Here is a 25,265-nt window from a genome sequence, read left to right as displayed (position 1 = left end):
CGTGTTGTCTAAGGCAAAGGACCTCTGCCAGCTTACACATTTATTTGAAAGACACAGACATAAAAAGGATTAATATGTTTATGTAACTAAAAGCAGTAGTAAGAAATAGGTAACTAGGTGAGGCTCCTGAAGATTTTGAAAGAAGTGTGTTACTTGCTTGCTGCTCCTTTAAGGGATAAAAACAAAACAAAACACATACCCCTAAGCCTAAGAATTCTTTCTGGGCCCCCAAGGCAGGTTCTCAGCTGCGTTTAACTGTCTAAAGCTACTGAACCCATGAGTTCTAGTGAGCAGTAAAAGCTCTAATGAACTCCGTAGTCTGGATTTACAAAATAGAAAATGTGGAGGTTAGAATGAAGCACTGTCTTCACTTTTCTACTTCTAATGTGATGAAAATCAGTTTTCTTCAAAACCAAGATCACCATTCTTTGAGCATATCCTTGTAAGGTACAAGATCAAACACTTGATCTTATTCAGGGAGTTAACTGTTTTCTTTAGTAAAGACGAAGTTTTTTTTTCTTCTAGGCATCAAAGGCAAACCAGATAGAACATTAAGACGACAGGCAATAAAAAGATGAGGTAGGGGTCAAAATGAGAGGTTGCATATATCTACAAGAAAGTTTTTTTTTTTCTTCCTGCATAGATGGAGCAGAGCTCACTGAAAAACACTTTTATTTTTTCAAAGATTCAGGCTCTTGCTGTCACCCAGGCTGAAGTGCAGAGGCACCATCATAGCTCAAGCTCACGGTAACCTTCAACTCCTGGGCTCAAGGGATCCTGGGACAAAGTATCAAAGGCAAACCCTCATAGGCTGAGAAACATTATGAAAACTGAAAGTTAAAGGTGCCAGAACATAAAAAGTCAGATGAAGATGAGTCATTTAATGGTTTCATTCTTACTGGACCATTCTGGATGGAGACAATAAGTAGAAGGTAAAATTTCTATGACTTCTTTTACGTTTGCAAATAGTGTACTTTAAGCGGAGGGCACAGAATTTCCTTCGTCTTTATCAATTTTGTAGATTTTTGCATCTTCATAAACATTAGCAATTTCCAGACTCTCTGGCGCTGTATTTTATAGATTTGTCTTTTTGTGGTTATGTGCCCCTCCTTTAATGTTTTATGCATATCCTTTAAAAACATAAGCTCACAATGTAATTGCTCTTGGTCTACCAACATCAGTTTCTTCAGATACTTTTTCATAGTTGGGATGTCACTAGATTGTCAGAATTTTATTTTGCAAAGCACTTCATTTTAAGCCAATTTCTTTTTAGGATCTTTGGATATGGGATGGGGACAAAAGTTACCCTAAGTTTTGAAATACTCTTTTCTGATATTTGTCTTGACTTTTCTGTTTTTAGAATGTTTTGTGGCAATTCTCATAAAACGAAACCTAACACCTATTCTCAGTATTCAACCAGCAAAACACCTCACTTACCTGTGCACATGATCTCATGCAACAAAGCGTCCCTACAGGTTGTATCTGGTGAGTATGCAGACATACGGATCTTCGTCTTAAAACAGGTTTTAGCTGTGGCACTATGACATTTTGGATCAAATCAGTCTTTGTTGTAGGGGCTGTCCTGTACATCACAGGATATTTAGCAGCATCCCTACTTTCCACTCCCCAGGATCCTGTACCAACCACCCCTTCCTCAAGCTGTGATAACCAAAACTGTCTCCTGACATTGCTTTAATGTCTCCATGGGGAGCAAAATCACTCCCTATGGGAACCAGTGTTGTAAACTATTTTAGAGGCAAACCATAAACTAAGTCCCCAAACTGTGATAGGGGAAATAGTCTATAACTTCCTAATACAGTAGCTGATCACTACATGATGCTACTAAGCACTTCAAAAGTGGCTAAGTATGAAGAGAATTCTTAATTTCATTTCATTTGAATTAAGTCCTACATGTACTATAAGGACAAGATACTTCATCATGGAAAACTGTGTAGGTATCTTGATAGATACCTTTGTTAAAAATCATGTGGTTGATAGGCAATAAAAACTTACAGAAAGGGTTTCACCATGTTGTCCTGACTGGTCTCAAACTATCCACCCACCTCCACCTCCAGAAGAGCTGGGATTACAGGTGTGAGTCACTGCACCAGGCATAAATGTTTTATTCGTCCTATTTCTATCCATTTAATTTTCATTCTAAGTATTTATTTGTTAAATTAAAAGGTGAACTGTGAAGAAGTTAAAGACTACAATGATAGAAATTTAAATTCTCTTTAAATCAGAACGTTTTAAGTTGTTTTTTGCATGATAGGAGTCATGACTGAAAATATACGTACGCATTCTGGTAAATAATTCCTTCCTTGAAAGAAAAGAAAAACGAAACAAATTTAAAGGAAAGGCCAACCAGGATTGAAAGAAAACATTTATTGAATCAAAATCAATACTTTCTTTTTAATATCTACAAGCCAACACAGAACTCATTTTATTCAAGAATGAACACAATGTACAAAAAAAGTATGCTTATATTATAAAAATATGTCAATTTTATCTTCTGGGTGCTCAGCAGAAGTCATTTTAAACAAAATCAAGGCATACTTGTTCTCTATAATGAGTCTGCTATAACTTAACAACAAAGTGAAAGCTAATGTACTCACAAAGTATTTTTAAAGGCCCACTGATAATGCTGCACTGGAAATGCTAAACCCAATGTGAACTAAAGTCAACATTTCCGCTCTATGCTTATTGGCACCACTTCATGCCTCCATCATGGGAAAGTACCTCTTTTTACAGAAAGCAGAACACTGCTAACAGAATCCATGTGATTCAATCTTCAGTTTCCCTTGCTTAACATTTGTTAGCATGTATTTCAGCAAAGATTAACAGTATAATGAATGTTGAGTAGTAAAATCCTATTTAATTAGCTTCAATTTAAAAATGAGATATGCTGCTATGGGGAACAGATGACCTCTTGAGATTTACAACCCCATTTATAAATGTGGGAAAGCTGCCTCCCTAAAAAAAAAATAATAATAATAATTATGTCCAAGGTTAATACCGTATCTATCTTTTTTTGTAATTTTCCTGATGTTATTGGTACCTCCCAGGCACTTTGGCATGTGCTCCTATATAAAGTGTAGTTACTGTGCCTGTAGAGTTAGTGGCAGCTGCAGAGTAGTTATAGGCTGACAAGTCCACTTTTGGCTTACCATGGTGATCCGATCCAACACACGCTGGTCGTTGGAGCAGCAAAAAAAACAAAACAAAACAAAACAAAACAGCGATTTGGAAAAAGAATAAAATCATGAGTCGGGGAAAAGGATCACAGCTTCCTGTATTGTTGTTCCAGGAGTTATATGACAAGTAGAAAAACTGTACTAATTTAAAGAGTCAAAATAGAAGTAGACTAAATAGCATGAGTGCTGATAATGCCAAGAAAACCCAATCTCCCTTCTAAAGAGCTTGCACACAGCAATGTCCCTGGCCAAGGAACTGATTGTGCCTGGCTGAGCAGAATGACAACGGTACTCAGGAAAATTCCACAATGTGACATCCACTTGGTGAATCAGTGACAATGGATAAATTCAACTTTAGAAGTTACTAAACAAACTGCAAAATGTCTACTCTGAAGATGCAAATTTTTTCCTTGGCAGATCCTCTCTGTGCCTGGGATTGACACAAAGGCTCAAAACTGCAAAATACAAAGATCAAGTAGTCTGGTGCCCCACTGTACTGGGTAAATTAAATTTTAGATAGTGGAGGAGAAATGCTTTCACGTTTTACCTACATTAACCTAATGTTTGTTCAGTTGCCTGTTTTGCAAGAATCTGGGACGAAGGAAAATGAAGGCAGAAGATAAAGTGATCCCTGTTCCTTTATTCAAAGTTATCTGAAGTTTTTAATTAAGCCCCATTTGTTATATGAAACGTTAATCCTATCAAATGTAGTTAGGTAGGCTTGAATTGGAGATAGGATTAAAACATTTTAATGAGAACACAGACCACTGACTCTAGCTTAACACCACACTCTAACAAACAGAAAAGAAGAAACTTTTACAGAAATATCTGAAACATACAAAATTTGTGCAAGGACAAACGTATTTTAGAACCTGAGCAAAGGCTTCATACAGGTTGTTTTCACTGGCAATAATTCAGCCAGGTCAGTATGTATGTTGCTCTTAGCAACTGACGTGGCCCCTAAAATATGCAGAGCACAGAAAGGCCAGTGACTCTGGAGATCTGCAGTTAGTAGTACGGGCCAGAAGTTCAAGAAACTGCTACTGGAAACAACTGGATACCGTAACATTAAAAAGAAGTAAAAATAAAAGAATGAGTGCAGAAAGAAACGAACAGCTAATAAGATGAAGATGCTCAGGATGGGACTGGATGAGAGTACGACCACAACACTCAGATACGCCACCACACCTGTTTACAACCACAGGTCCTTGCTCTCAAAATAAATATATTGAACATTTACAACAGAATGAATGCCTTATGAATGCAAGCTTTTCTTTTATTGCAATTCTAATCAAACAGACCAAAAGGTCATACTTCTAAAGCTACAAGTGATCTTTTTCTATGAAAATGATGTGACTTGGTGCCACAGCTAAACTTTATCTAATAGCAGCATCATCAGCCCATGGCAGCAAAGAAATGTTCATTTCTGGCATCCCATGAGCTCTCACCGAAGCAACTTCATAAAGCATGCAGATACCTATTCTGCTGAAGTCTCAAACAAATAAAAATGATCATTGTGCTTGTGGGTCTCATACCTTCCAAAATATACATAAATGATGGCAAATTAACAAATAATAGCAGGTCCTTGCTTTCTAATAAAATCATAAGGCAGGGGCTCAGCAGTGAAAAGAAAAATGTTTAAAATAGAAAAAAAAAACCTGCAAAATGGTGTTAGCATTCACAAAAAAGATCATGCGAAGATCAGATCCATACTGATTAAACATTGAAAATTCAGTGACAATCCAAAGAACTCTGTCCATGAGTCCAAAGGCATGCAGGCCAGCTGAAGGAAATGCAGGATTCGTCTGACAGTATCTTCTTCAGAGCAGAACAGTAACATCTCACTGGAATAATCACGACAGGGTAGACAAGGTGCCATCACACTTCTTTTTTGTAATTCAAAATAAAAGAAACGCAATCACAGGACAAAAAAAATTACAGAATAGTGGACAGAGAAAATACAGAAATTCACAATAACCCTATAAAACAAAAAAAACTTCAAATTATTTCTATATTTTCAGGGTTTATCCTTTTTCAAAGTAGTCTTTTTAATTAATCTGAAAAGTTTATAAACAATGAAGTGTTAACTATAAAATTGTTTATTACCCATGAGATTATCTTTAGTCTAATCAATACTTTTCTGAGACAGGGTCTTGCTCTGTCACCCAGGCTGGAGTGCAGTGGCACACTGTCAGCTGACTGCAACCCCCACTTCCCGGGTTCAAGCAATTCTCATGCCTCAGCCTCCCAAGTAGCTGGGATTACAGGCGTGCGCCACCACCCCAGCTAATTTTGTATTTTACTAGAGATGGGGTTTCACCATGTGGGCCTGGGTAGTCTCCAATTCCTGGCCTCAGGTGATCCGCCCACTTAGGCCTCCCAAAGTGCTGGGATTACAGGAGTGAGCCACCAGGCTCAGCCTCAATACTCAAAATAATAATTTCACTCTTGTTTAAAGAACACATAAGCAGCATCTTGTCATCAGAATCCTCCCCAACCAGATGTTTTAAAGTAAGGAAAAGAACCTAAAACTTACATTCAAAGTTCAGAAACGACACTTAGCTGAGTAATGTTGCCTTTCCCAGTAAGGTCACAATTTAAAAATAAAATATATATATATTTACTATTATCGGCCTGGCCATGTCTGGCCTTCAGGTCCAGACCCCAGCTCTGAGTACTCACTGGAGAAAGGACCAGGGCTATCCTGCCTTCGTATCCACGAGCTGCATCTGCACACTGGCAGGCATTCCACCTCCATAGCCTCCCTTGGACTGCATTTGGTTCTGAATGGAGCTAACCTAAAACAAGACAAAAATAAAACAAAATAAAATGGAAGTCAGGAACTAGGTCCGGTGCAACTAAGTAATTCTTTTCCCAGATTTTTATTTGAGCTGCTTTTTTCAGAAGGGTATTTTATAGAAAAAAAAAAATTTTATAGACAAACATTTTCTGGTTATAAGGACAAACAGGCTAGCAATTGAAACTTTTTGCAAAAACCTCTATTTTCTCTATTTCCAAATTACAAAAGTCAGTTTGTAAATCACAAGGCACTTGGTAACATCTGAAAATAGTCAAAATATATAGATCAACTCCACTTTTTTTTTTTTTTAAGACAGTCTTGCTCTGGTGCCCAGGCTGGAGTGCAGTGGCATCATCTCAGCTCACTGCAACCTCCACCTCCCCGGTTCAAGTGATTCTCCTGCCTCAGCCTCCCTAGTAGCTGAGATTACAGGCACACATCACCATGCTCAGCTAATTTTTCTATTTTTAGGTTTCACCATGTTGGCCAGGCTGGTCTTGAACTCCTGACCTCAGGTGATCCGACTGCCTCAGCCTCTCGAAGTGCTGGGATTATAGGCGTGAGCCACCGCGCCCGGCCAATCAACTCCACTTTGTTTCTCAACCTCAAGTATCTTAATTTACAGATATCTCACATATATAATCACCTCAATTACCTAGTAAAGAATCAAAACCAAGAAAATAAGCGTGAATAAAATTGGACCAACCAAAGATAAATCTTAAAAGTCTGTGTCATAAAATGTACCATGTTAACATAGCCTGATAAAGTAAAAAAGAATCAAAGAATCCAAAGACAGATAGTCCCAGTTTATTTATTAATATTGTAACTGGGTAAACTATCCTCTCTGAGTATCAGGCTTCTTATTTGTAAAAGGGTTAAAATGGTAATCTGTTCCGACCACATTACAGGGCTGTTTCCTGATAGACTGCAAGATGTACGAAAGCCGGGATATTTTCTTTTTGCTGAAAGAAAGGCACATAAAGTCATTTGCAAACTGTGAAGTACTTTTAGCATATCATTATTATTCCAATCTTAGTTCATATAAATTAGAAGCAGTCTGGCAGCAGAGAACTGGAGAGTCAGGCTAAACTGCTAGAAGAAGGAACACAAGCAATACGATTTTGGAGATGACGGCCTAACAGTGGAGAGGGAGCAGTGGCAATGTGGCTGAGTATTTCATGGAATCAGCTCAAAGGGCCCTGCACACTTCCACGATTTGGAGGGAACCAGGGCATCATTCATTTATCAGTCATCCGCTTATCAAATACTTTTACTGAGCACCTACTGTAATATAAGGCATGAAGGGTGAGGTGCTTTCCACTGGTGATTCTGAGTCAATATATTTAAAGAAAGACTTGTCTAACTCATTTTTGGAGTAAGTCAGGTTTCAATATATACTATAATAGAAGATATTGGCAAAACAGAAAATGCATAGCTTATTTAGATCAAAAGAGTTTAAATGAGAATATGTGTTTGGCTCTTAAATGGGGACATTTTTACTAACCTGGAAATTTACTTACATGGAACATCTTATTTCTATGACATCACATTATAAGGTATTGCTGTAATAGTCACATTAACAAAATGACTACTTCAGGTAAGATTTTAAGAAGAAATCTGTATTTATTTTTGTTCGTTTTTTAAACATAAACTTCCTCAGTTAATGCAGTGTGAAGAGGCTAGGGCCTGTCATACGACACTAGTTCAAATTCATCATCTGCCCCTTTATGGTAACTAACATTAAGTTATGTGGCACAAACCTGATACCAAATAATTTTCCACCTAACATGGCATGTTAGCTTTTATAGATATTTTAGGTCTGTCTTAAAAAACATCTTTATGACCAGGTGCAGTGGGTCACAGCTGTAATCCCAACACTTTGGGAGTTCGAAGTAGGCAGATAACTTGAGCCCACGAGTTTGAGGCCAGCCTGGACAACATAGTGAAACCCCATCTCTACAAAAAAAATACAAAACCATCCTGGCCAACATGGAGAAACCCCATCTCTACTTAAAAAAATACAAAAAATTAGCCGGGCGTGGTGGCAGGCACCTGTAGTCCCAGCTACTCGGGAGGCTGAGGCAGGAGAATGGCGTGAACCTGGGAGGCGGAGCTTGCAGTGAGCTGAGATCCAGCCACTGCACTCCAGCCTGGGTGACAGAGCAAGACTCCGTCTCAAAAAAGAAAAAAGAAAAAAAAACAAAACAAAATACAAAAACTAGCTGGGCATGGTGGTGCAGGCCTGTAGTCCCAGCTACTGGGGGAGGCTGAGGCAGGAGGATCGATTGAGCCTAGGAGGTCAAAGCTGCAGTGAGCACTCCAGCCTGAAAACAGAAAGAGACTCTGCATTAAAAAAAACCCCAAACCAACCAAACAAAAAATCTTTGTTTTTACACTATGCATTCAATAATGCCATGCAGATTCTAATAAAGAAAAAAAGTATTTTTTCTCCAAAACTCAGTTCTTCAATTTAAAAGGTTTGGTTGATCTTAAGTAACCTTTATTAAGTAACTTTAATAAGTAATCTTTCAGTGCTGAGATTGAATGTATTATTGTGACTGTGAATATACAATTTTTTTTTTTTTTTTTTTTTTAGTAGAGACGGGGTTTCACCATGTTAGCCAGGATGGTCTTGATCTCCTGACCTCGTGATCCGCCCGTCTCGGCCTCCCAAAGTGCTGGGATTACAGCCTTGAGCCACCGTGGCCGGCCAAATATACAATATTTTAACACAGGATATTAATGAACGGGTAACAGAAATCTTTTCTGGAAAAAAGGTAGTAGAAAAGAAAGTATTTGACACTAAGTAAAGGTAGAAGAAGAATATATTTAGAGGAAAAAAGAAATTACAAGTCATCTAACCATTCAATAACACAGTTCATGCAAGCTTGTTGCATATGCGTCAAGCCATGTTCCTAATACTAGCTGCTCAGTTCTTTTCTTTGAATAAACAGCATGTCTATTTATGTTTTTTTCTTATTTATTATTGCACTGTATAGGAGAACATAATATTTCTAAGAGTCAGGCTCATCAAATCAGAACTATCCACGATACTTTCAAGAAAAGTTACTTGGCCAGGCGCAGTGGCTCACACCTGTAATCCCAACACTTTGGGAGGCCGAGGTGGGTGGATCACTGGAGGTCAGGAATTTGAGACCAGCCTGGCCAACATGGTGAAACCCCGCTCTACTGAAAATACAAAAAATTAGCCAGGCATGGTGGTGCATGCCTGTAATCCCAGCTACTCGGGAGGCTGAGACAGGAGAATCGCTTGAACCTAGGAGGCAGAGGTTGCAGTGAGCTGAGATTGCGCCACTGCACTCCAGCCTGGGTGACAGAGCGAGACTCCATCTCAAAAAAAAGTTACTAACTGAACAACACCATTCCGAGCAGCCAGAACACAGTGCTCTGTGATGGTGGGATGGATGCTGAATATTGCTTTAGAGATAGCAAACTCAAATATGAATTAACTACAGAACACATTTGGGAAACACATTTAGCTCTAAAGGGCTGAAATACTTCATAAAAAGTCCACTTCAGTAGCAGAGAAGGCTGCCTGGAGACAAGGTAGAAACTCTACCACAGATAAAGTCCCATCTCGATCCTGCATCTAAGATTAAGAGGCAGGTGTGCAAGCCCTGCAAAGTACAGTCCTAAAGTTCTACCTAAACTATGAGAAGCAAAAAAGATAATATGCCAATGATAGGTTTTTCATTCAGGGAGGAATCTTAAAGGAAATCTGGAAATGTACATAAGATTTTAAATGCTATGAACTAAAATTTAATTCCTCCTATACAGTTGGATTTATTTCTTTGAGATGGGGTCTCACTCAGTCACCCAGGCTGGAGTTCAGAGGCATGATCTCAGCTCACTGCAACCTCCCGCTCCCAAGTTCAAGCAATCCTCCCCCCCTCAGCCTCCCAAACAGCTGGAATCACAGGTGCATATTACTTCACTCAGCTAATTTTTTTGTATTTTTGGTAGAGACAGGGTTTCACTACGTTGCTCAGGCTGGTCTTGAACTCCTGAGCTCAGGTGATCCACCTGCCTCAACCTCCCAAAGTACTGGGATTACAGGAGAGAGCCACGATGTCTGGCCTTATAGCTGGATTTTTAAAAAATCTGAGGCAGCAGAGACAACATCTGTTGATGAGAGAGAAATTAAAATTCATTATATATAATAAATTTGAAACTACCCATTCTCTTTATTATAGTAACCATATTAATAAAAGTAATAGGGCCCTAGTTAGTCTTTTTACACTATGTTGATGCAGGAAACAAAGCTACTGGCTATTTTGACAGCAACATGATATCTCTTGCATTTCCAAAAAGCACTCAAGTGAAACAAAGTACTCTTCCTAGGGATTTAAAACAAACAAGCTGTTTCCTTTCCAGGAAGGTTCAAATGTCACTCCTTTGCTTACCTAGTAACTGCAATGACAAACGTCGTTGCTGTATCCAGGATACCCATCTACCTATTTTTAAAGTCTCTGTTAAGTCTTTTGTTAATGCTGTCTAGTAAGTTGGTATACAGTGGATCATAATTTTGTTTATAAAACCCTTATTGACTTTCTGGTTCTGAACACTTTAGGGATCATTTAGATACTTGCTTACTTTAGGAATGGGGAAAAGGGTCAGTCTGTTGATACTCAGTGGCTTGCTTTAAGGCAAATGTGAGGAACAACTCTGACAAGAACCTGCATTTGGTGCTGCTTCTATTATAATGCATTCTGGTTTTCTCTTCAACAAAAATTAAAGACTAAAAGATCAGCTGAGTAGATCTAAAGCCTATTCTGAAACTCACTGAAACGTCTATTAAAAGATAGCGAATAAATCTTATTTCTGATTCTTCACATCCTGCTGGCAAATGTGACAAAATTTTTACTGCCTTGACCTAAAGGGATATGTGAAAATTCTAATCCTATGCTTACTGCGTAAGAACTTAGAGTAAATAAATCACCAACATTCTAATATTATGAGGTAAAGATGAATAGTTTATAACAGGGGGCCCAAAACCGCAAGTGGCCTGTTAGGAACCAGGCTGCACAATAGGAGGTGAGCAGCTGCAAGTGAGCATCACTGTGTGAGCTCTGCCTCCTGTCATATCCGTGATGGCAAGAGATTCTCATAGGAGCACGAACCCTATCGTGAACTGCACGTGTGAGGATCTAGGTTGCGGACACCTTATGTGAATCTAATGCCTGATGAACTGAAGTGGAACAGTTTCACCCCAAAACCATTTCCCCCATGGAAAAACTGTCTTCCACGAAACCGGTCCCTGGTGCCAAAATGTTGGAGACCACTGGTTTATAAAGTAAAGCAATAAAAATGTGTGCAAAAGGCAACTAACTGAACTTAAAAGAACAAAAAGAGATTATTATTTAAAAGGCTGATATCCAAGTCTCTTTGGTGGGAGCAAGAGAATCAATAGGATATTAACCTCTACTCTGAACTCAAATCCTTTCAAGTTTCAAAGTATTTATTTGGGACAAAGGCAGCTATGAAGAATTGCGTACAAGAAACAGAAACAAATACATAACCCAGCAAATTCGAAGAGATTAATTTTTCATCATTAGTTTGCTTCTCCCTCTTCTATGCTCATATTATGTATTTACATTCACTATATACAAATTCATTTAGCATAATGCTATTAAAAATATTTGTGCCTATCACACAGGTTTCACATGACTATGCCCCAATGCCCTACCTGCATGTCCCACCAACATACTTACTGAATTCATTCCACTGAACAGGTCTCCTGATCCAACATGAGCCGTGTGCACAAAGTTTGTGGGCTCTCCAATCATACTTCTGTCAATCCGTCGTCGCCTTTTCTGAAATATGGGGGAACAATGTGTTGAGAAAGTGATCTTATGAACAACTTATTCTGATGGATTTTTATACTATGACTGTTTAATAAATTTGCCAAGAACACAAAAATGCCTAGCTCTTAGCCTGCCACAATTACTTCTTACGATGAAATCCCCAAGAGAAACATATGCACAAAAATGATTAGTAAAGCAAAATAACAGGTTATTATTTAGAACTTAATAGATTATTTGGTCTAGTTCTGGTCATCCACATATTTGTATAATAACCGCTTAAGTTTTGTTCTTTTTAAATAATGAGACATGTAAAATTACCCTCAGTCACTATTATTGTTGGCAAAGAACACAGTGTGGTTTGAATAGAATGTCTGATTTTAAACATTATTTTCTGGCTTTCATCATTAACAGATGTATTATATTTTGATGGTTATTATTCAGATTATACCCAATTACCTTTCTATGCTAAAATGAATCTGTCATTTCAGCTGGTGTGGGTGGGGGTTGGAGGGTGAGAGGGTGACAGATTTGGTCCTAGTCCATTCACTCTTCTCTGGTCTGTTGTAGCTGGGAACTAAACCTGTTGACTAACTAGGCTGGGTCTTACTGACTCTTCCTAATTTTTTTTTTTTTTTTTTTTTTTTGAGATGGAGTCTTGCTATGTTACCCAGGCTGGTCTTTAACTGGGCTCAAGCAATCCTCACACCTCAGCTCCCAAGTAGCCAGGATTACGGGCATGCACCACTACGCCTGGCTGACTCTTCCTAATTTTTGACAACCACTTCTCATGGGGTGCTGAGCCCCATTCTCCAGTAACTTTAGCCACCAGCTGGTATCCCTGTTCTGACCAATATGCTCATCTACACCTTAGAGATTATTTCCTTACCATACTGCTATGTTTCACTGATTATCTAAGAGTTTTCCAGCTTTGAAGATTATCTTAGATCTGTTTTCCATGACCCCTTAGATATGATAATCTTATTGGGAGAGATCACTGGCCACGTTGGGTTAGTGTCCTACTATGGGGCTCTGCTTATCCCAGTTTACTGTCAATAGTGTACTTCTCCTGAAATTGCAGCTTCCCTCAAAACCAAGCAGAGTTATAAACTTGTTGGATTAGCTGCCTTTGAACATAACACTTTTATGTCCTTATCTACTGAAATGCTGGCATGATCCTGATAAACCTTAAAATTTTATCAAGACAGTCCCATATGACAGCTCTTCAGGGTGAGAACATGACTTTCTATAAAACCACAAAAGTGGCGAGCCCATGCGTATATTTTAGAAGTCAATATACATTGTTTTACTGTCCTCTCATTTCTATTGTCATAGATAGAAACAAACAAAAAAACAAAAACAAACCCTGACGCTTTTCCTTTGAAATATTTATGTTCTTCATCCTTAGAATTCAGCAATGACATTAGACCATCTCCACGTTTGTTGGATTTTCCTTCCAGTAATTCTGCATGGCACATGGTTATCTAAACACAGGTTTTCTGTATCTTAGGAAAGTTTTATTCTATTAGTTCCTTGATAATTGCTCCATGTGTTCATTTTGCTATTTCTGGAGTTCCTGCTACGTGGACATTTGAACATGTGTGTGTCTGTAATCTTCCAAGTTTCTTATATTTTCATCACTTATTTTATTTATCTTTATAATTTCACTGCATTGGAAAATAACTCCACTTTATCCTCTTCAGAGGTCCACACTAGATAGTAAATATTATAACCTTGCAGGCCAACACACAGTCTCCACTGTAGCTCTGACTCAACTCTGCTATTGTAGTATGAAAGCAGCTGTAGAGCACATGAAATTAAATGTGTAGCTATGTTTTGGTAAAAATTTATTTACAAAAACAGGTGACAGGCTAGATTTGGCCTGTAAAAGCAGTAGTCTGCTGACCCCAGCTCTAGGTTTTTTCAGTAGTAGCCACATAATTTTTTTCCATTATGGTTATTTTTCAGAAGCTCTTTGTTATGACATGTCATTGCAATATTTTTTAATCTCGGAAAAGTTGTATTATAGTTTTCACTCTTTTCCCTAAAAAAAATTATATAAATTATAAGTCTATAACACTAAGGAACAAAGTACTCTCATTGCTTTATTTGAACAAGTTTAGTTTTACTTTGAGCCCTTTTTTGGAAGTTGGTAAGAAACTGTCTTTTGGGGCCCTGTTGGGAAATTGAATGGAAAATTGAATATTTTAAGAAAAAAAATTAGCTGGGCATGGTGGCAGGCACCTGTTATCCCAGCTACTCGAGAGGCTGAGGCAGGAGAACTGCTTGAACCCGGGGCTGGGGGGTGGGAGGGAGAGGTTGCAGTGAGCCGAGATCACACCACTGCACTCCAGCCTGGGTGACAGAGTGAGACTCTATTTCAAAAGAAAAAAAAGAATAGTCATGGGCAAACAAGGGGAATTCCAGAGTCGGACCTCCACAAAGAAAAACAGGAAATGGTGCACTCTGCTCTGATATGTATTAACAGTTGTCGTTAGCAGAGTCACCATGTTTCCTGGAAACAAATTCTGTATAGGGAACTTTGTTAAGAACGTCAACCATCTGAATAATCCTTGCATCCTTAAAATACTAACTTTTATTCTGCCTAAGGTGAAGGACTAGAGACCCACATGAATCACTATGTTAGTGTGGAGGGGACATTAGGCAAAATGTCTCTTCCCGTGACTTTTTACATTATTACATCAGAATTATTAAAGATAATGAACTAAACAATTTGGAGTATATGCAAGGAGGCGAGAAGCAGGTTAATTTCAAAGTATGTGCTACTGTATGAATCATATTTGCATCCTTATCTAAACAAGTATGTATATAACCATACTTTATCTACCTCTGTCACATTTCTGGCATATGGATCAACTGTAGCTGCTAGAAAACAGTAATTACATAATCACTTAAAAGGTAAAACTTCCCCAAAGACTATTCTCTGGGCAGCTTAGTGTGCAAACACAGGTCACTGAGAAGCAAATGAAGGCCAGGTCCCATCAGGTTAGCAGAAGGCCTACAGTAAGAGTAAAAGATGTACAGCCTGAGGTAGTTCTAGAAGCAGATACAGAGTGAATAAAGAAAATTAAAATACCTGCCATCTGGGACAGTGAAAAAAGCTGGAACTTTCAGGGTATAAAACAGCAATCATTTATGCAAATGTGGCCAAAGTAAATGAAAGGCTGAAAACTACGCTACTGACTCAACTTTATGACCTAGAGAAAGTCAGTTGAGTTGTATAACTGAATCCCTAAATCTATGAATTAAATCTAACAAGCCCACTATTTCCAAATTGTGTCTTGGGGCATCCCAGCAAAACCCAGGGGTGCCAGGGTTTTCTATTTGAGGGAAACACAGTGAGACTCAATGTGTTTGACACTGAGTGAGCTACCAACTTCAGATAATTTGTAACTTCAACATTAGAACATATTCTTTTTAACAGCATATCCTTATGAAGCTGAGTTTTCAGTGGTTACTGTGAAAAAACCCAAACACTATGCAAAAGTCAGTATGGAACTAGAAAAGAAGGTGGTGGTGTTCAGTCTGATTCCACAGTTTGAGAAGTTGTATAATCCTAACAGACACAAACACACCGTAAGTATGTAAATGGTTATTTAAGAATTAAATAAAAATATTTTTCCTTTCAATTTATATCTTATTTTTTAAAGGCAAATAAGTTGTTGGGACATAAATCTTTACTAAGTTGTTTGTACCAAATTAGTTAATAAACAAGTCTGTACGGTATTTCTCTTGGCCTAAAGGCACCATGAAAAAAATTACAGAACTGTTAAGGGAAGTTTGGGAACCTCTGAAATAAGCTACATTCGTTTTTTGAAATATTGACAGTATAATTAGGAACCAGGCATTTCTAAAACAAGTGGGTATTTTTTTCTATGATGCAAGTGACTGATTCCCTGGGTGTGTGAGCTGCTTCCGAGTTAATCAATCTAGTTCACAGTACAGAAAAAAAGACTAACAAAAGTTGTAATAATATAAAAAATGGACTTGACATTTTTTGATGAAAATGTTCCTAGTGGATATTCATTGACACAAAAAACGAAAATACCTTTTATGGTAGTAATGTCAACAAACTATATGAAACACCCTTGCCCCAAGTCTCTCCCTACTCATTCTTTGAGACCCAACTCAAACATAACATTCTTACTTGAGGCTGTTGGCTATTTCCTGTTCTGAACATTCAGAGCACATGGCTCATATTTCAATTATAGTACTTAAAACATTGTATTGTAACTTACTTGCTTACAGTTTGATTTTCCTACACTACTACAAGTTCTGTAACAGTAGCTGTGCCTGACACACAGTAGACAATAAATGACTGTTGAATGAATAAAAGGCTTTTTTAAAGAAACAATGTCAGCTCAGTTCTCTAAAAATTGTTTGTCTTATCTAATATTATCGCCAAATATTTCTCAAGAACCTATTATATTTGGAGGATGTAAACCATGTAATGCCAATTCTAATGGAGTTTACATTTCTGCATAAAAAATACTTATCTGCTGATTTAATTTTCTGTTTCATAGAAATGCTGTGTGCTCTAGAGAGGTTTTAACTGGTAACAAACACTGTTTTAGTTTTTATATTGGGTAGAACCTCTGAAGCAGTGGTTCTCAAGATACAGTATACATCAGAATCCCTGGAAGGTTTGTTAAAACACAGGTTTCTGAGTTCTAGTCACAGAAGAATTTCAGATTGAGCAAGTTTGGAGTGGGGCTTTAATCTGCATATCTAACAAGATTCCAAGTGATACTGACGGCTTAATAGTTTAGAAACACTGGCTCTGAAGATTAACAGCTGAATGACTATTATTAAAACGTCAGGCCAAGCATGGTGGCTCACGCCTGTAAGCCTAGCACTTTGGGAGGCTGAGGGCGGATTTCTTGAGCTCAGGAGTTCGAGACCAGCCTGGGCAACATGGTAACACATCATCTCTACAAAAATACAAAAAATTAGCCAGGTGTGTTGGCACACCCCTGTAGTCCCAACTACTCGAAAGGCTGAGACACAAGAATCGTTGGAAGCCGGGAGGCAGAGGTTGCAGTGAGTCAAGATCACACCACTCTAGTCTGGGCAACAGAGCGAGACTCTGTCTCAAAAAAAAAAAAATTACATATAGTCAAATAACAATAGATGCTGGTGAGGCTGCAGAGAAAAGGGAACACTTATATGCTGCTGGTGGGAATGTAGATTAGTTTAGTCATTGTGGAAAGCAGTATGGCAATTTCTCAAAGAAGTGAAAACAGAAGTATCACTTGACCCAGGACCCCCTTACTGAGTATATACCCAAAGGAATATAAATCATTCTACCATAAAGACACATGTACACGTATGTTCATCGCAGCACTATTCACAATCACAAAGTCATGGCATCAACCTAAATGCCCATCAGTGGTAGACTGGATAAAGAAAACGTGGTACATGTATGCCATGGAATACCTCACAGCCATAAAAAAGAACCAGACCATGTCCTTTGGAACAACACAGATGGAGCTGGAGGCCATAACATAATACCACATGTTCTCACTTATAAGTGGGAGCTGAACATTGAGTACACATAGACACAAAGAAGGTAACAACGGATATCAGGACCCATCTGAGAGTAGAGGGTGGGAGGAAGGAGAGGATCAAGAAACTACCTAATGGTTACTATGCCTATTACCTGGGTGATGAAACTGTCTGTACACCAGGTAATCTGTGACTCAGTTTACCTATATAATAAACCTACACATGTACCCCCTGAACCTCAAAGGTAAATTAAAAAATAAAGGTTAACAGCTGAATATTTAAGAAGTAAAAATGGGTAATAAAGAGTACTTATAAGATACCGGGCACAGTCCAAGAACTTTAAAGCCATGAACTCATTTGCTAGCACCTTCTATAGCAGTATATGACCTTTTACCTTCCCTTCAAATCTGGGATCCTCTGGCAAACTCTCACTTCTTGTCTCAGCCATTGCTCAGAAGCCCTCCTTTGTTCACCTTTGTACTCTCTACTGAATAAAGGTTTTTTTTTTTTTTTTTTTTTTTTTGAGACAAGAGTCTCACTCGTCAACCAGGCTGGAGTGCGATGGTGCAATCTCAGTTCAATGCAACCTCCGCCTCCTGGGTTCAAGCGATTCTCATGCCTCAGCCTCCCGAGCAGCTGGAATTACAGGTGTGCACCACTATGCCCAGCTAATTTTTTGTATTTTTAGTAGAGATGGGGTTTCACCATGTTGGTCAGGCTGGTCTTGAACTCCTGACCTCACCTAATCCACCCACCTTGGCCTCCTAAAGTGCTGAGATTACAGGTATGAGCCACCATGCCTGGTCAAGATGGGAGTATTAACAGTGTCCAGGTCCTGGATACTCATGTTCAAGAAGCTGAATTCACCGTTCCCATGGGTGGTAATCTGAGTTGATAAAACTGCCTGTGGAAGTCTGGTTTCTAAGAATATAACAAAAAATTTCTAATATGTTAAGGGACAAATGAAAGAGAAACAAGGTTTTAGATACTATAGAGACTGGAAAAAAAATCCGCCCTTCAATAACTGAGTAGCCTACTTTGGATTCCAAATTCTCATACTTAGGTCAACACTTGAGAAAATAATAAACTTCTTCTATACACAAACTTGTACTGTATCTTCTATGGTGAGAAAAATAAAAAATTCTACTTGTCTGGCTTCTAGGGCTTAGCTCACTCACTGGAATGCCAGCAGTGGCCCTCAAGTGACAGAGTTTATATAAGGAGCTATCTCTAAAGGAGATGAGAGTCACACCATAGATCACCACAGAGAAACCAAAACCAGCTAGTATTATAAGCAGAGAATTATCTAAGTCAAAGTACAGAAAGGAAAGATATTTTGTGCTGGAAATATTCATAAATAAATAGGTGAGCTGCTGGTAATGCATTTACAATCTAATCTTAAGTGTGGTGCTGTCAGTATCTGTCCAACAACTAACCTTTTCTTACTCGGTATGTATTTTGCAGCTTGTGACAGATGAGAACTTTGCAAGAGACCCCAAAATTTGTTTTTAAAAGGAATCTCTAAAGCAAATCTATCGTGACCTTTTCAAGGGCCAAATTGCTAAAAGCAAAACTGAAGGAACTAGTTGTTCTCATCTCTCAGTGAGAAACCTGAAGTGAAAACAGTTTTTTTCTCCTTCTATTTAAAATTAGTATCTGGTTTAAGTCACATATTCCAAGGATGAAAACTGAAGCACAAAATAGGTCAGAAAAAAAAAAAAAAAAAAGGAAGGGAGAAACTAATTTGAACTAGCTCTTTCAAGTATTAATGATGTATTTGTCAATGGTGTTAAAAACCTTTCACTAGAAATTTCTGCCATTATGGGTCCATCTGGGATTGTTCCTATCCACTCTATATATACAGTATACAATGTACCTAGGAAGGTATTACTTGCCAAAGTCCCACAGCTAACTAAAATCAGATCTGGGAGTCTTCCTTGTCCACTGTTCTTTCCTTCACATCACTGTGCGAACAACTGTGTTTCAAAGCAAGTCATATAGTTCCCTCCAAACATTTACTATATAAAATTGAGATATAGCTATCAAGTGTTTATATTAACTCTATGTGAAAAGTGTTTACAATTGAGTCAAGTACTGTACTATAATTAATTTTTCTTATACCACACTTTGCACTGGAATTGCTTCTGGCTTGCTTAGTTTAAAAAAAAAAATTCTGTCACAAATTTCACACACAATGTCTGCTTAACCTTTATTTTATTTTATTTTATTTTTGAGACGGAGTCTCACTCTGTTGCCCAGGCTGGAGTGCAGTGGCACAATCTTGGCTCACTGCAACCTCTGCCGCCCGGGTTCAGTTGATTCTCCTGCCTCAGCCTCCCAAGTAGCTGGGATTACAGGCACCTGCGACCGCACCCAGCTAATTTTTGTAGTTTTTAGTAGAGATGGGGTTTCACCATCTTGGCCAGGCTGGTCTTGAACTCACCTCATGATCCACCTGCCTCGGCCTCCCAAAGTTGTTTGCTTAACTTTTAATGAAACTATCATTAATTGTTCTAATACCCTCCATAAGTATCTCGTGGTAAAACTGATAAGACACTGCAAGAACAAATAAAACCAAAACCAAACCAAAACAAACAGTGATAGGGGATAAGGGGGGGAAAATGAAGAAATTAAAATGACAGACATGTTTCTCACGAAGTTAATATATATGAAAGCATTTGAACTAAGTCTGCAAAAACGGCAGATAATAATTAACACTTGGTAGCAAAAAAATGCTTTCTGAAATACTGAAACACTGCTTGTTTCACTGTAACTTATCACCTAGTGCTGTGTATCTACATAGTCTCATAACTCAACTTTATATCCAACCTGGATGTTCGTTTCTATTTCGGTAAAATTTACTGAAATATACTAGAAAGAAAACTGGTCTTAAAATGCAAAAGGCTCTGCCACTAATTCGCTGATCTTAGTTTACTAATTAACTTCTTAGTATAGTTTCCAAATCTGCATGCACGCGTGCCCACATGTATTTGACTACATTTGCCTATGATGTCTCTAAGATCTAAAATTTTAAGACTGTATGAAAATTATTTTCATTTCACAAAACAAAATCACATATAAAACAAACAATATACCATCTGCTAAAACAAGAATGTAAGCATAACACCTTTTCAAGAAACTGTAAGAAAGCTCAATCGACAAAAGTAGATGGAACATAAATACCAGAAATATCTAAGAACCAGAAGAATTTTTACTATGTGCAAGGGTGATAAGAGATCCGACCAAACTTTAGGGTACTGAGTACTTTAAAAAGAGAACTGAGATCTGACCTAGAATTTGTCTTACATGAGAGCTGCTAATAAAATGTATCTGTAATATTTCCTACTCAATATGAACAAGTTTGAGAGAAGGATGAAAAACTGAATGATTTATACCATCTGTTTACATCACAGATGAACAGATTCTTAAAAGTGCTTCTAAAATGTTCAATATATTATAAACCTTATAAATACCAGCCCCAGATAGTTACTAAAATACCACTATTAAATCCCAGATTACTTAAGTTCTAACTTCCCTTTAGTCACAGATACATATCAGCAAAAACATTTTATTTTTCTAGAACAATGCACTACCTAGTCTTAACTCACTACTGATTTGAAAAATAATGCAATTTTGAGTTCCTCACCAGTATTCCTTTTTTTCCTATTTGTATACATCAAGGCCATGTTAGAATCAGAACCCAATCCTCACCAACTCTAGAAAGACAAAGGCTTAATCCTCTTCATTCTTGTTGTGTCTAGGCTTATAAAACCCCAAGAGTCAGTTTTAAAAAAATTTCATGCTATTGGTGTTTTAGAAGCAACTCTTTTTTTTGAGACAGAGTCTCGCTGTCTCCCAGGCTGGAGTGCAGTGGCCCGATCTCAGCTCACGGCAAGCTCCACCTCCCGGGCTCACGCCATTCTCCAGCCTCAGCCTCCCGAGTAGCTGGCACTACAGGCGCCCGCCAGCACGCCCAGCTAGATTTTTGTATTTTTAGTAGAGACAGGGTTTCACCGTGTTAGCCAGGATGGTCTTGATATCCTGACTTCGTGATTCACCCGCTTCGGCCTCCCAAAGTGCTGGGAGGATTACAGGCGTGAGCCACCATGCCCGGTCTAGAAGCAACTCTTTAGCCATTTTAATAATTAGCCACCTCATGAAAACATGGAGATTTGCACATCATTTACACAATAACAGAATTGGCAATTAAAGGCTATGTTTTCTAAATAAACATAATTTCCCAGATATGGTCAGATGACTTTCAAACAACTAAAGAAATGTTTGACCAGGCTAGGTCACTCATGCCTGTAATCCCAGCACTTTGGGAGGCTGGGCAGGAGGATCACTTGAGGCCAGGAGCCTGATACCAGCCTGGGCAACAAAGCAAGACCCTGTCTCTGCTGGGGGAAAAAAAAAAAAAAGGTAAAATAAATGCTTCAGTATTCATACCAAAAGAAAGAAATCTTCCAGTTAAGAGGAACACATAGTGACTCCACTTAACATTGCCTGTTAGATGAAGCAAGACGATATTTTCCAATGGGCATACAGAAAAAAAAATTGATGCTTATTTGCCGTATGTATTTTAAAAATGATTTAACCATAAGTTTCTTTTCTCTTTTGTTCATGAATTTTTTCCCTGAGTTTTCTTTTCTTTACATGGTAATTATTTTGTCATAACAACAATAATAAAATACTTTTCTGAACTCCAGAGCTCCATGCTCTGACTACTATAATCAATGGTCTACAACATGGAATGTGCTCACCCAAAGGGGGCACATAAAATGAACTGTTGGAATGTGGGAGGAAAATACTAGACCTTCTCTTTATTTCTCATCTCTTTTAAAAAATTAAGCTCTACTAGTAAGTCATATATAGGCTGACATGGATGTCTGTTGGCTACTGACTACACTTGTTTCTGTAAGAGTTACTAGAAGCAGAATAACTAGAAAGCACTGAATTAAATTAGTGCTTAACCATACTTGAAATTAAACATAAAAACAAAGATGTTGTCTTATAAAGTCACTTTAATCTGCTTCAGTTCATCTAAATGTGTCTTTTTCTGTACTCTGAAATAACTAGTCTTACACTGTAACACAAATGGGATATGCTGATGACAAAGGGTGTGGAAGTGTGGAACTGTGGTTACTTCAACAAATCTCTTATTTGTGCATAATCCTGAAGCTCACAACCTATTAATAAGTCAGCGTTACTGTTCATTCTCGTATTAAAATGCAAAACAATACAAGGCTAACCTTCAAAGAACTGTTACTACATTCTTCCCCCATTGATAAAAATTTTAAAGTCTGAAAATACCATGTGTTGATGAGGATATGGCACAATGGAACACTCAAACAGCTGGTGGGAATGTAAGATGGTAACATCAAGTCTAAAAGAATTTCCTTTTGCTTGGTAAAGGTAACTTCCTTAGCTGTTAGACCCAGTAATGTCACTCCTAGGTATATACCCTAGAAAAACTTGTGTACATGTTACCAGGCTACACATACACAAATGCACAAAAGAGCATTGTGCATAATAGTCCCGTACTAGGTTTATCAAAAGAACTGGAATGGAAAAATCTATTATGGTACAGCCAAACAAGAAAATGTTAAAGAAAAATGAACATAAAATTTAGCTGTCTGCATCAATATGAATCGATCTTATAAATATACCACTGGATTAAAGAAGAAAACACAAAAGATTACAACCAGTAATGACTCCATTTAAAGTTAAAACAGGCAAACTACATTATATTGTTTAGGGATACATATATAGACGGTAAAATCATAAAACACTAGGAAGTGATTACCATAAAAATCAGGACAGCAGTTCCTCCAGGTGTTGGAAAAGGGATGTGTGTAATTGGAAAGGACACAAGGAGGCTTCTGGGGTGCTGGCAACGTCCTATTTCCTAACGAGTAATATATGCTTCATAACGTTTCATAACTTTTATACTGTACATTTACATGTAAAATCCTTTCAAATCACTTTTGGTATTATAATGGTACTGTGGTTACATTAAATAAGAGTTCTTATCTTTTAGGGATACTGAAATATTTATGGACAAAATGATATAATGTCTCAGATTTGGCTTCAAAATAATAGAGGAAAGGATAAAGTAGATGGAATGAGGTGAAGATCAGACAAGAATTAAAGTTGTTGAAGCTGAGAGATGGGTACATGGGGCTCATTATACTATTGTCTACTTCTGAATATGTTTAAAAATATAAGTTTTAAAAGAGTATTTATGGAAATAGCTTAAAAATGAAGACACACCAGTTTCACAAAAGGGAATTATATAGAGATTCAATACAGGTCTAATCCAAATCCCAACAGGCCTTATGGAAAATCTGACAAACTAATTTTAAAACTGATACGTAATAGTCAAGGACTAAGACTGGCCAAAACACAACAAAAGGTGAAGACAAAGGGATCTGCCCTCCCAGATATCAAAACAATATTAATGCAAACTCTAGAAGACACTGTGTATCATCATCTATTGGCACCAGGGTGAACAAATGGTGAAACAGAATCTAGAGTCTGACTCATGCATGTACGGAAGCCTGATCGTGTACACCGCATACCAGTGGGGGAAGGGAAAGACTTTTTTTTTTTTTTTTTTTAGGCGCCCATCACCACACCCAGCTGTTTTTTTGTATTTTTAGTAGACACAAGGTTTCACCGTGTTAGCCAGGACTGTCTCGATCTCCTGACCTTGTGATCTGCCTGCCTCGGCCTCCCAAAGTGCTGGGATTACAGGCGTGAGCCACCGTGTCTGTCCGGGAAAGACTTTTTTGAAGTCGTTGTGGGACAGAGGGTTCCCCATATGGAAAATAAATATAATTAAATCCCTTCTTCAAAAATCAACTCCAGGCTTCTATGTAAAAGGCAAAATTATTCCACTTTTATAGGGAAATTTGGGTGAATTATCCTTATGAATGAGAGGTAAGAAAAAATTCTTAAGCACAAAAATATAAGCCAAAAAAGGTACTTTGTTAAATCACACATAACCAACAAAGAATTTGTATTCAGAAGAGGGAAGTATATGAATAAATAAGAAATTTTAAAAATGTACAAAAGACATGAGCAGGCATGTCTTTCACACAAGAGGAAACCGTACTGAGCAACAAGCACAAGAAGAAGTGCTTCACTTAACCTCACTAGCAACCAGAAAAGAACAATACCATGAAATCCCACCTTACCCATCAGACTGACAAAAATCAAAACGTGAAAAAACAAGCATTAATGAAGACGTTGTGAAAGCAGAACTGTAACACATTAATGTGGGAGCAATTATCCCTTTGCAAAATAATTTGGCACTATCTTGTGAAACTGATCATGCCCACACCCCACAATTCAGTATTTCCACTTTTAGATATCTATGCTACAGAAACAAGTATACTCAAAGTCATGTATATACTGAGACATGTACAAGAATTTATAGCATAGTTTGTAACAGAAAAAAACTTAATACTAGAAACTACTCAAATGTCCACCAACAGACCATTTGTATTAGGCAGGAGTTTATATCTGTTTGTTGTTGTGCATCATTACATTTTTTATATATATACACACATATATATTACACATACACACATACACCATACACACATATACATATATATATTTGATATATTTTAACCTGTAATATATATATAAAAAATAAAATTATATAGATCTATAATTTGTTTTTTGAGACAGGGTTTCACTCTGTTGCCCAGGCTAGAGTGCGGTGGTGCGATCCTGGCTCACTACAGCTTCAACCTCCTAGCTCAAGCAATCCTCCTAACTCAGCCTCCTGAGTAGCTGGGACTACAGGCACACACTACCACACACGACTAATTTTTAAAATTTTTTGTAGAGACAAGGTCTTACTATGTTGCCCAGGCTGGTCTTGAACTCCTAGGCTCAAGCAATGCTCCCACC

The 25,265-nt window shown here is 37.9% G+C and overlaps 1 protein-coding gene across 4 annotated transcripts in view; it reads right to left on the bottom strand.

Annotated features, from left to right (window-relative positions):
• Nucleotides 1-2,365: 2,365 nt before the first annotated feature.
• The window catches only part of CDC42SE2 (CDC42 small effector 2), a 110,540-nt gene continuing 87,640 nt past the window's right edge, over nt 2,366-25,265 (bottom strand). For 2 of the 4 annotated variants that reach the window (XM_017847858.1, XM_017847861.1), the window contains exons 4-6: nt 11,727-11,828; nt 5,877-5,992; nt 2,366-5,173 (exon numbers count right to left, since the gene is read on the bottom strand). In XM_017847858.1, coding sequence (XP_017703347.1) covers nt 5,894-5,992; nt 11,727-11,828 — 201 coding nt within the window. In that variant the 3' untranslated portion in view covers nt 2,366-5,173; nt 5,877-5,893. The remainder of the gene's footprint in view (nt 5,174-5,876; nt 5,993-11,726; nt 11,829-25,265) is intronic. The other 2 variants (XM_017847859.1, XM_017847860.1) reach the window with 2 other exon arrangements.

The sequence above is a fragment of the Rhinopithecus bieti genome, unplaced genomic scaffold (assembly GCF_001698545.2).
Source record: "Rhinopithecus bieti isolate Rb0 unplaced genomic scaffold, ASM169854v2 scaffold_28846, whole genome shotgun sequence".
NCBI lineage: Eukaryota > Metazoa > Chordata > Mammalia > Primates > Cercopithecidae > Rhinopithecus > Rhinopithecus bieti.
The sequence above is the reverse complement of the archived record's forward strand: the minus strand, read 5'-3'. Positions and strand labels throughout refer to the sequence as shown.